Source organism: Erythranthe guttata, chromosome 10 (genome assembly GCF_056151865.1).
Source record: "Erythranthe guttata isolate IM_541 chromosome 10, IM_541, whole genome shotgun sequence".
Lineage (NCBI taxonomy): Eukaryota > Viridiplantae > Streptophyta > Magnoliopsida > Lamiales > Phrymaceae > Erythranthe > Erythranthe guttata.
Window position 1 is genome coordinate 17,954,625 of NC_142542.1, and position 12,394 is coordinate 17,967,018.

A 12,394-nucleotide genomic window follows, 5' to 3' on the forward strand; every position below is an offset into this window, starting at 1 on the left:
ACACCATCACCACACCACACCGTCTCATTGCACCCCCAACGAAGAGTGATCTCCTTCTCTGATAACAATAATAGATTTACTCTCTCATGGCGAGAAGAGGTTGTTGTTGATGCTCCAAGCAGCCTCGCCGCCGGTGGTCCTGTGCTTGCTTGAGCGCCGCCATGAGTGTGTAGGAGATCGGAGGCTCCAGTGGCTTGGTGGCATTGTTTTGGATTTGGGCCGCCACCGCCATGGGGAGCTTCTGTGGAAAGAGAAGGGATGCTTCTTCATCTTCATATTGAGAGAGAAGAAACTAGGAATTTGTATGGAAAAAGAGGGAAGCGAGAAAGAAAAAAAAATCAGGGAAAAAAAAAAGAAAGAAAACAAGAACGAGATTAGTGTCGTGGAAGGGCATTTTGGGCAATTTAATTTATGAGAATGATTGTACTAAAGGTAAAGGGGTTCTCTCAAATTAAAAAAAAAATGAGGGTAATTTTTGGCTTTAAAAAGTAGCGTAAAAAAATGCCACGTTTTCAGAGGTAAAATTGACGTCTTTTCGAGAAAAAATAACTGGTATAAAAAATATTCCGTGAAAAATACACCCTCTGTCCCAATTTAAATGACGTTTTTGGTTGTTGCTCCCATATTAAAAAAAATTAATAAATGTGCATAGAGCCCGCATGGGTGTAGCTCAACTGGTTCCAGAGGTGGTAAGTTGGTGCAAGGTCCTAGGATCGAATCCTGGCAGCCGCAGTTTGGGAATTTCAACTCTAATGAGGGTTGGTTCCTTGTGGGCACCAGGTCCGGGTCCGCTACCTTAACGGACCGTTGAGTTACCATGATTTACATTCCTCCATCAATCCTTGTCGGGCCAAGGGATGGGGGCGCAAGGGATTTCGTCTTTTGGTGCAATAAATGTGCATAGATTATAGTAAAAAATAGGGTTAAATACAAAAACACCCCTGTACTATGGACTTTGTATCATTTACCCCCTGTACTATACATAAATACAAAAACCCCCTGCTATTATATTTTTTTCCAAAATATGACGAAAATACCCCATGCTAAACCTATAAATATAAGGGTTTGTTTGAGCCATTTTCCACTATATTTTTTTAACATTTTCCGTTAATTTTACTTCGGAAATTTTTATTTTTTTTTATTTTTTTCTTCAAAACATTTAATTACTTAGATTATTTTTTAAAATTTTCTGAATAAAAACCTTTTAGTTTTGTCATTTTGAATTTCTTCTTATTTTTCTTAAATGTCTTCCGGTAGTTCAAATTCTCAACAATATAGGATTGTAAAGATGTTTGTAATCTTAGGATGTTTGAACTACCGGAAGACATTTAAGAAAAAAAAATGAAGAAACTCAAAATGACAAAAATAAAAGGTTTTATTTAGAAAAAAAATGTAAGCAATTAGATGTTTTGGAGAAAAAAATATAAATACCAAAAATTTCAACGTAAAATTGACTGAAAATGGTAAAATATATGGTGGATAATGGCTCACATAAAATATATATATATATATATATATATATATATATATATATATATATATATATATGCTTTATGCTTGAGTAGGGGTATTTTCGTCATATTTTGGAAAAAATGCAATGTGAGGGGGGTTTTTGTATTTATGTGTAGTACATGGGGGTAAATGATACAAAGCCCATAGTACATGGGTGTTTTTGTATTTAACCCTAAAAAATATAGAAGATTACTAAAATTGAAAATAATACAATTAATGCTTCATTGAAAATCTAAAATAATAACTGATTTGGAACAAAAAAACTCTTCAAAAAGACAAATAATATGGGATAGATGGATTATATCTTAAGGGGTCAATGTAATTAAGCACTGAATGCTGAATGTTGAATACAACTCTGAATAGTTAAGAGTTTGCCCGAGTGTTGAATACTAAACTATCAAGTTTGTTTGATAACTTAACATCTGAATAATGTAATTTTACTGTATTAGCCTTATATATGAATTTATAATTGACTAGATGAATTATTAGTACTATTAAATATTTATCCTTACAATAAAACATCATATAATAAATCATGGAATTTAATCAATTAAAAATAATAGATTCACTTATAGTTATATGTTAGAATCGTATATTTCTTGTATAAATAATAATTTAATCCAAATCATACAAAATTACAATATATAAATTGATTCAATTAAAATCATAAAATAATAAAAAGGATTTCACTTTTTCATTTACCCTTTATTATTTTTCCATTGTATCTATACGTGTCAATAACTCAATATACTGGGTGAATAAAATAAGATAATAAATGAGTTCACACTTGAGGGCCCCATCATCAATTGAATACAAAGCCTTGGATGAATTTTCGGATTTATGGAATTTTAATGAGGATAAATTTGTCTAGAATATGTTCAATAAGAGATGAGAGGTTCAGTTCAAATGTGAATACCAAACACACTAAATAGGGTGATGTTGACCGAATAAGATAAATTACTCATTCAGAGGTAATTCAGAGGCTATCAAACACAGCATAAGATGAAAAACGAATGCCGTGGGAGGGGGGTTTGTATTTATGAATAGCTGGTGGTGTGTTTTCATAATTTACCCAAAAAAAAATACTATTTAAACGATGTGGATCAATTATTTTTCCTTAACATGGAATTAAAGGAATAAACAAGTGTGCTAATTAGGTTTTATTTGGGCGAAAAGGAATAGAATACGAAAATGAAAAACATTTTATTTAGGTGGTGTTTGAAGAAAAAAATATAAACGTTTTTTTACTCATAATAAACGTTTTTTTACTCATAATCTCTTTTTATGTTTGCAAAATAAATTTTTGCTTATGCTTCTTTAAAAATAAACTGCTTTAAACTATAATGACTTATTCGACTTTACACCCGGTGATAAATACTGGGTGGGTCTTCTGTTGGCACGTGTCATTTTTTGTATTTTATAATATATTCCTTCACTTGGGTTAACCTGTAGGGGTTTTAGAAAAATACAAAAAAATGACACGTTGCAGCAGTAAACTCACCTGATGTTTATCTTCGAGTGTAGTGTCGAAAGAGCCAAACTATAATTTGTAAAACATCCTTGGACCAATTTTTTCTGTTTAGATTGAATTTCCAGCAATTTTACAAATGTCCCAACTTCTAAAAATAAACATTTAAAACCAACTTATCTCACAATTCATAATTTCTACTTTTAAATAAGCTTTTACAAACACCATTAGAAAAATCAAATAAGTACATATTTTGAACATATACTATACTTGTAACATGCTAGATCAGAAAAAAAAAACTCAAAGAATCAAATGACAAAGTGTTCCTTTGCCCCCCTTATTACACAATAATGTGTCACATGCTATATCGATTTTAATAAAACAATTTGCATTACAATAAATTAATTTTTATTTAGACAACTTTTTTTGTTGGAAGAATGCGTGGAAAAGTGAAGCTTATCTTTTCCCAAAGTACAATTAGTTTCATGTTTAATTTATTTTCACCTAAACCATCCACATGCAAGAAGTTTAATTTGGTTCATTCCACGTCACTCATGACTTAAACTTGTCAGACACAAAAATATAATTTGTGATAATATACAATAAACAATTTCAGTTAGTCGTTTGTCTGATAAGCTATTTTGAGCTAATAAGTTGTTACGTCTTAATTTTAAAATTTTGGATAATGATCTTATAAGTTATTTTTACTCGTTATAAGATGTGCTATAAGTATTTTTTGAAAAATATCTTATTTGTTCGATCTCCAACAACTTATTTTTAAAAAAATTGTCACACTTTAGAAGAGCTTCTAAGCTTTTAAATATCTTATAAGCTCTTTTTAACTACTTATAAGCTTAGCTAAAAATCGATTCAAATCACGTTCAACTCAAGTTTTTTCTTGTTTGACTTCCGCGTAACAAGATCTTGTCATTAAATTATATTAAAAAAAATAATCAAAGACAAGAATAATTCAAAGAGTATCTTTTTGCATCCTGTCGGAGATTAGATTTCTCTGTCTGCCTGAGTTAACTGTAATTAGATTCTTAATTAATCCATCCAGCTCAGCAGTAAATTGTCGAAATATAATAACAAAAATAATTAAATTAATAAAACAATGTAATACAAGGGAGAAAAAACACTAAGATCTGCTTTAATATTCCTCTAGAAAATTGTACTAAATTTTCTAAACTGTCTAAGAAAACCAAAAAAAAAATAAAAATTACCAGAAAATTGAAGACAAGGAATTAATTAATATTGAAATTTTGTATAGTAAAGCTCAAACAAAGAGCCACATGCATGCATGCAGGTAGCATATGGTTTTAATTTCCAAGTTGTACACTGACTCCAACGTGGAAAAAATAATAATTTAATTTAATTAATATATTAATTATCCTGCATGCATGAATGCCATTATCTTCAGTTTACTCCATGGTATTGATTAATTAATCCGTCCCTTCTTCTTCTTGAATTCAGCAAATTTCAATTTTTCCCTTTTCTATTCTGCTACGCCAAACAGAGCCTTACAGCCCAAGAAGCACATAGTACAGAATTGTTATGGGCAAAGCAATCAGCATCCCGAAAATAACCCTATATATATACCAAGAAATAAAACACAATGTAATTAATTAATGGATGATATATATATATATATATATATATATATATATATATATATATATATATATATATATATATATATAGTAGGTGAAAACATGTGTTTGTGTGTGAAAAAAGTTAAGCTTACGCAGTGCTGAGTATGTCTGGATGAACATTGTATTCTTTAGCAAACACAAAGGGGACAATTCCCTGTGGAAGAGCAGCCTGTTTTTGCCAATGAAATTAAATAAGTATATATATTATTTATTTACTTCATATATTAATTAATTTAAAATTCAAGATTATTTTTTTATTTATTTATATTTTTTGGACCTGAACAATTGCTATGTGCAGGAGAACTCCTCGGAGGCCGATTGCGATGGAGGTTGCGGCGATGACAGCTGGCCCTGTCAAGAACCTAACCGCCATCGAAAACGTCGCCACCGATTTTCCGCAAGCTATGATTTTCGGCTGCAACGCCATGAATAAACCTGCCCAAAAAAAATTAAATAAAAAATTAATTCGAATAATAAAACTAAAATTTAATTTCAATAATTTTTCATGAATTTAATTCCTAATTAAGAAGATTAATTAATTACCTAGACTAAACATGGCCATGCCGAGACCTGCATCGGACAAAATCGATATCGACCCTTTCACGATCGAAGGCATCTCGATATTCCACCTGCATACCCATCATATATTTATAAAAATTAAATGAAATATTTAAGAATATTGTAATTAAAGACAAAAAATAAAAAATAAAAAATAAAAAAAATATTTTAAATTTAATTACCTGAAGGATATAAGAGACCAAATAAGGCCAATAAGACTGGAATAAGTATTAGGGTTTCTAATGAGCTTCCTCCAAACCATGATTAGTATAAGCCTAGTCATAACACTTGCTGGGGGCATTTGTGTCTTTTTACCCATCATCTCACCACCTTCCTCCGGATCCATCTCCATCTTCTTCTGGCATGAATTATTATACGGCGACGCGTTCGCCGGAAACTTCGACGCTACATTCTCAATCTCCATCTCCTTTTCGTCCCCTGTTTTCATTTTCCCAACTGGACTTCCATTTTCTATCCAAAATATTAAAAATAAATTCATCAAAATATATATATATATATACATATATATATATATATACATATATATATATATATAGTAGAACCTCAATAAATTAATACTCGATAAATTAATAATCTCGCTTAATTAATATTTTTTTTCTGATTCCAACTCGGTAAAAACGTATTTAATTGTTAGTTCATTAATATTTCACTAAATTAATAGAATTTTGTTAGTCCTGGCTATATATATATATATATATATATATATATATATATATATATATATATATATATATATATATATATATATATATATATATATATATACCTCTTGACGGAGCATCAATGGTGGTAGCGAAATCACCGGAGGCGGCTTTGTTAACGGCATTTCTCATATTTGCTTCGGACACGGGCGAAGCGCTCGAGCTCCAAACAAACATGTGCAGTTCTTTGTTCGGATTATTGCTATTCCCACTACCACCACCACTAACAATGCTGCCGTTGTTATTACCGCCACCACCACCGCCGCCGCTGCTGCCACTTTCCTTCCTCCTCGGGCCACCACCGGAGAACATGGGATTCGGGGGAGGATACGAATGCTGAAAAAGCTCACCACTCATACTCCTCCCAGTGTTAATATTATTATTATTATTACCACCACCACCGCCGCCGCCGCCGCCGCTCCTCTTCTTCCCCATCTTCATCATCTCCTCGTCGAAATTCGACGTGCGGGGGGTGACCCCCTTCGACGACTGCAACGAGAAAACATCCCCTCCGCCGTAGCTGTTCGTGTACCCATGCTTAGGGCTGGCAGTTTTGTTATTGCCTGCAAACATGGCGTAGAAATCCGTCTGGTTGAAGCTGGAGGCGCGTGGCGTCGGCTCACGCGAGGACTGGACGGAGTAAATCTCGACTCCGGTGAGATTCGAAGCCCTCGGAGTAATCGCGCTGGAGTTCAAACCCTTGTTGTGGTGGTTGTAGGATGATATCATCGATGCTGACGTGGACCTCTTCACGACGACGTGGAGTTTGCCGTCGTCGCCGATCTCGGCGTCGGCCTGGAGGGGCTCCCGGCCGTTGAGGGAGAGGACGTCGGAGTCAACCTTGAAGGAGGTGATGGAGGCGGCGGTCTCCGGGAACTGGTCGGTGATGAGTAGCTTGGCCCCCCTGTACTCGAACATGAACAGCATGAGCGTGTACCACACGACGCTCTGCATGACGACGATCTGCACCATAAGGTCGCCGGAGAAGTCGCCGTACATGGCGCGGAGGAGCGGGATGCCCATGACGAGGGTGTTGGGGAGGGTGGATAACGAGAAGAGGGTGATCATCCAGTCGGAGGAGACAGCGGCGGCGCCGGACCTGGTGGAGAAGGCCTGCCAGAGGAAGAGGGCGGCGAGGATGACGACCTTCTGGAGGGAGTCGGCGGCGATGAAGTGGTAGTTCATGGCGTAGATGTTGTTGGAGGAGATGAAGTGGAACCCTAGGAGTGGGACGGCGAACACCGCCACGAAGCGGTTGATGCCGGAGCACTGGTCCGGTGTGAAGATCTTCCACCACCGGACCGAGCCGTAAGCGAGGATCATCGCCACGTACAGCGGGACTATTGCTGCTAGTACATCGTATATATCTTTACCTGTAATCATCGTTTTTGTTTTAGAGAGAGAAAGAAGAAGAAAAAGTTGCAGAGAGATTTAGAGAGAGAAACTAATGGTTATGTGAACAAGACTATATGTAGAGGAGATTATATTAGTCAGTGAAAGAAAAGAGGTGGGGTGGGTAGGTGGGGGGTGGGGGTGGGGTTAATATCGACATTTGCTAATCACGTGCATCGAAGTGACGGAAAAGAAATAAGTTAATGTTGGTGGTTTTTAAGTTATAATTTCTGTGAAAGCATATGAAAATCAGAGTTTGCAGCTAAGAAATGGCAACTTGTTTTTTATTTTTTTATTTGGTTTTTGTTTTTCAAACATTTTTTTTTTGTTTATGATTTTATAATTAGAAGAACGTTAGAAATGTCAATGGGGGGCGAGATCCGATGATAAAATTTGAAGATTCGTATCTTCCTAGATAGAGAGGAAATCGAACAAGTTGAATTCACATATATACATACGTATACTTAATATAAATCGGATTCCACTAATTTTTTGACATGTTGAACTCTTAAGTTTAACTCTTAATAAATCACGCTGATTGCTGATTATAATTAGGGTTAGAGGGGTTACGGGTTATGCTGTGGTTTTTTTTTTTTTTTTTTTTTTTCAATTATTAGAATCCTGATTATATTTTTATTTAAACTATCCACGTGTCAATCATTTTATGGCATCCGATATTCCTATTAAAACAGGCCATCCGATCTAAATTTGCACCCATTAAGAAAAGATAAATATTATTAGGCAGTATTGGATAAGTATTCTTCTACCATAACTACATAAGGTAGCGTTGGAAGATCCTCCGAATTGTTTGGTGATTCCATGACCATCGGGTTGTCGCCTTCAAGAACTATATATCGAGTGCGAAGGTGATAGCACGGCTTTGTCGTAAAGTTTCCATTGCTCGGGCAATGCCAGATATACCTATCTTTCGATTTATGAGAACTGCTAAAATACGCTTTCGATTAACCAGTGAAAATAGTCTATATAAGTTGGATATTTCATAAACAAGTCGTTGAGTCTATGAATCTGAAATCCTATATACGGAAACGTTGAATTTACCGGTCTTCTAGTGATAATTCAAAACGGGGTGTGATCAACTAGCCACGGATCAACCCAAATCGATGATACTAGCGCTACTTCCAATTTTCATGCGAAATCCAGTGTTCAGAAAAGGGATCCTCTCCATTATGCTTCGCCATATTGCAGATGACCTTACGGTACTTGCTGTCAGAATATTTCATTCAGGAATATACAGTTAAATATCTATAAATTAGTATAGTTGAGACTAGTGAAATTCCATTAATTTGACGAAATTTTAAATTATCGAATTAATAATTTAGAATGTCGTCACTAAATGGGATCGGGAACAACTATTATTTAAGCGAGGTTATTAAGTTATCTAGGTTCTACTGTACTTCGCGTTGAGCACCGGGGCCAGCATGGTGTGTTGTTGATTCAGAATCCTTCCCTACTTGTTTAGCAAGGGTAATTAGAATATTAGATGGTACACCTGTCAATTACATTTGGTGGATTTCAACATTAGATTTACACATAATTAATCGCATATACACCGTTATGTGTATATTTAGTGAGTGATTATTTAATCAGATCTACGATTAAAATCACCTAATATAATTAATCAGATATAACATCTAATTCCCTATTTATTCGAGTCTCAGGATCCTACCAAATTCCCTTACAAAATTTGGTCAAGCCCAATTACTCTTTCTAGCATAAAATGACCCATTCAGCCCAATTCCCTATTTATTATTATTTGAGATGTGGGGTTACACCGGAAGAGCCCATTCGGCCCAATTACTCTTTCTAGCATAAAAAAAGAAAAAAACTTGAATAATATTTATTTTGCGAAATTAAAATTGGACCAAACATGGCAACATGTTTATTTTATTCCCAAATAATTATTTTTATTTGGGAATTACATTTTTCTTTTTAAAATGATAACAAAATTTACAATCACTCGAAATGTGTTGAATTTTATATTTTATATTATTATATATTATAAAAATAAAAATAAAAATAAAAATAAAAATAAAAATAAAAAGTAGGCTCGCAAGCAACTAAGAAAAGGCTCAAACTCGGCTATTCACAAAGTTCGAGCTCGAAAAACTCAAGTTTAAGTTCGAGAATTTGTCGAGCCGACCCATAAAACTTACAAGCCGACTCAGCTCATTTACACCCCTAGGCTACCAGAACAACAATTTTCAACCGTCAAATAATAATACATAAAACATAATTAATTGCCATCAATATATATTATTACAATTGTAGAAGACTAATTGACTCTCTAAGTATAACAAAATTTTCAAGAAACTTGTCAAATACATGTCATCTAAAAATCAAAATTAGTTCCCTCTATGAAACACACACACACACATACATATATAATAATATAATTCAATCACATAGCAAAATAATTTGGGCTAGATAATTAATTGGTAACAGTAAAAATAGATAGGCAGCACACTGTTTATGCCCTGAAGCTCAAGATTGTTAATGAAACCAAACATATATTCCTCGTGCCTAATTAATTTTTTCCGTACACTTTTTTTCCATTTTTAATCCCGGCACAACCGAGTTTCAAATCCTCGGTTTGTTTAATTTTGTGTCTCCAAACTATTTTATTTCACATTATGAGAGAGAGAGAGAGAGAGAGAGAGAGAGAGGGGAAATAAACTTTTCATATTCGTGCAAAATTGCCCCTCAAGAAAGATTAATTAATCAGAGAAGAAAGACTAAAGAATTAATGGTTGAGAGGTTACAAATAATTAAAACTACTGTAATTAACTATTTTTGACTGGCTTTAATTTTATACCCCAACACTAATTTGCAAAATACTACCTAAATGCAGACAAAGACTCATCTCCTTAAATTAATTAAAGCCTTCAAAAAAAATTATTTGTCAAATTAAATTAAAAATAAATAAATAAGTCAAAGAAGAGATGAAAGTGTAGTTAAAATGTTTGGTTTCCTCGTAGGAGTCATACTCCTAACGCACGTCATTATTATTGCATCACCTTCACCTTGACATTCATAATTAATCACAACACACATAATAAATACATAATTAAAATTCTGATTAATTAAAACCCCCCACTTTTACCCACATATATATAAATAAATAAATCAATAAGACAGTATATAAATCTCCAAACTAGAAATCTCTCTCTTACCACTCCAATAATAATCATAATATTATCCATGGATAATAGAAATGATGAAGTTTGCCTAGGTCTTGGTTTGGGATTAAATGAAGAATATACTACGTCGTCGCCAGAAAAGGCTCGAAATAAACGAGTGTTTTTTCTCGATCTTTCGATCCCGATTCACGAGAATGGAGATTCGAGCTCGAGATTGAAAGTATTGGGGAAAGACGAGAAGAAGGAGAGAAGAGATAACGGGTTTTTCGATAGTGGCAAAGATGATATGATTGATGATCATAGCATGAATTGTTCGATGGATTTTAGCAGGAAGAAATTGAGGCTTAATAGAGATCAGACCACCTTGCTTGAAGACAGTTTCAGACAGCATACTACCCTTAATACGGTCTCTCTCTCTCTCTCTCTCTCTCTCTCTCTCTCTCTCTCTCTCTCTCTCTCTCTCTCTAATCTCTCTATCTCTCTAATCTCTCTCTTTAACCCCTCTCTCTCTCTCTCCCTCTCTCGCTAATCTCTCTAATCTTTCTCTCTTTCTCTAATTTCTCTCTCTTTCTCTAATCTCTCTCTCTCTCTCTAATATCTCTCTCTTTAATCTCTCTCTCTTTAATCTCTCTAATCTCTCTCGGGAAATGGGATATGACAGGTACAAAAACAGGCACTTGCAGAGAAATTGAATCTTAAACCTAGACAAGTTGAGGTTTGGTTTCAGAACAGAAGAGCTAGGTAATTTTCTCATACATTATTTTTTTTTTATATTTTTTTAAATATAAATAAATGTATGTATGTATATATATAGATATATATTTGTTGTATGTATATGCAGGACAAAATTGAAGCAGACGGAGGTAGACAAGGAGTTTCTGAAGAAGAACTGCGAAAGATTAAGCGAGGAGAATTGGAGATTGAAGAAAGAGCTCTTAGAATTACGAGCATCCCTCAAAATTGAGAAACCCCCGCCGCCGCCACCGCCGGCGGCAGCGGCGGCGGCGCCGCTGCGGTGTTTCAATCATAACAAGAATGGGGCGGCATCACGCGAGGAAGGTAGGGGCGGCGGTGAAAAGGAGGAAGCGGCGGTTATGGAGGAGGGTGGTCCATGAAAACCCTAAACCTAATGATCATTGATCAGCGAAAACGGCTTGAATAGCTCTCTAGGGTACGTTTGTAGGGTGGAGGAAAAGAAAAATATATTCATTTTACACCCCTGTACTATACGAAATATATCATTTACCCCCTAATGTTTTCTATACATCACTCGGGGGTAAATGATACCTCATTTGCGTAATATAGGGGAGAAAAATGAATTTTTTAAAAGAAAAAGAAAAGGAAATTGAATTTAATTGAATATTGATGTGATACACTCATATACATGTACGTATATTTTGGTAATGATTATTGACCGTATTTAATCAATATTAAAAATATATAAGTTTCTAAAATGGCGGTCTACTCTAATATTTCTTTCAATTATTACTTCTTTATTTAATTTTTTGTATGACTTTGATTGAGAATATCATTATTTTTGGGGACCAAGAAAAAAAAATTCCGATTCATTAGACTCGTTATATGATGACTACTTACTTTAATATTAATCATATTATATTGGTAAACTACGACCACTTCTGAGGTAATGTTAGATTACGAAAAACTCTCTCATGTTTGGATAATTATAATCACATGCATCTCTTAATTATGAATTTTTTTTACATGTCTATTATTGTGGTGTCAAATTTAGTAGAATCTTTTAGATTATGTGAAATATTCTCTGATCCAGTTTGTATCCACTCTACCCCATTCGAGCCTCCATATTTTGAAACAAGATAATCATAAGACGTGTCTCTTAACTTGTAAATATTAGGTTGTGGTGCATCAAAAGCTGCATTTTTGCACAAAACGAGTATAAACTAGAAAACATTT

At 34.3% G+C, this 12,394-nt stretch overlaps 2 protein-coding genes across 2 annotated transcripts; one reads left to right on the plus strand and one right to left on the minus strand.

The window, feature by feature from the left end:
• Positions 1-4,065: 4,065 nt before the first annotated feature.
• EIR1 (Auxin efflux carrier family protein) lies at positions 4,066-7,385 on the minus strand. The gene is made up of 6 exons (XM_088824116.1): positions 5,978-7,385; positions 5,373-5,661; positions 5,176-5,261; positions 4,910-5,067; positions 4,725-4,801; positions 4,066-4,567 (listed from the first exon to the last, which is right to left on the minus strand). The coding sequence occupies exons 1-6, from the start codon at positions 7,293-7,295 to the stop codon at positions 4,501-4,503; spliced, it is 1,995 nt and encodes a 664-aa protein (XP_088680242.1). The 5' UTR covers positions 7,296-7,385; the 3' UTR covers positions 4,066-4,500.
• Positions 7,386-10,473: 3,088 nt separating this feature from the next.
• Positions 10,474-11,916, plus strand: LOC105958122 (homeobox-leucine zipper protein HAT4). The gene is made up of 3 exons (XM_012982123.2): positions 10,474-10,868; positions 11,124-11,203; positions 11,304-11,916. Exons 1-3 carry the CDS (start codon positions 10,524-10,526, stop codon positions 11,575-11,577), a joined length of 699 nt encoding a protein of 232 aa, XP_012837577.1. The 5' UTR covers positions 10,474-10,523; the 3' UTR covers positions 11,578-11,916.
• Positions 11,917-12,394: the final 478 nt, after the last annotated feature.

Bases quoted from the DNA above. Each gene is read 5' to 3' on its own strand.
- EIR1 (XM_088824116.1), bottom strand. From the start codon at position 7,295: ATGATTACAGGTAAAGATATATACGATGTACTAGCAGCAATAGTCCCG. The intron at 4,802-4,909 runs GTCCAAAAAATA...TGGCAAAAACAG, and splicing joins TGCACATAGCAATTGTTCAG to GCTGCTCTTCCACAGGGAAT. The intron at 4,568-4,724 runs GTAAGCTTAACT...GTATATATATAG, and splicing joins CCAGACATACTCAGCACTGC to GGTTATTTTCGGGATGCTGA.
- LOC105958122 (XM_012982123.2), top strand. From the start codon at position 10,524: ATGGATAATAGAAATGATGAAGTTTGCCTAGGTCTTGGTTTGGGATTA. The intron at 10,869-11,123 runs GTCTCTCTCTCT...GGGATATGACAG, and splicing joins AGCATACTACCCTTAATACG to GTACAAAAACAGGCACTTGC. The intron at 11,204-11,303 runs GTAATTTTCTCA...ATGTATATGCAG, and splicing joins TTTCAGAACAGAAGAGCTAG to GACAAAATTGAAGCAGACGG.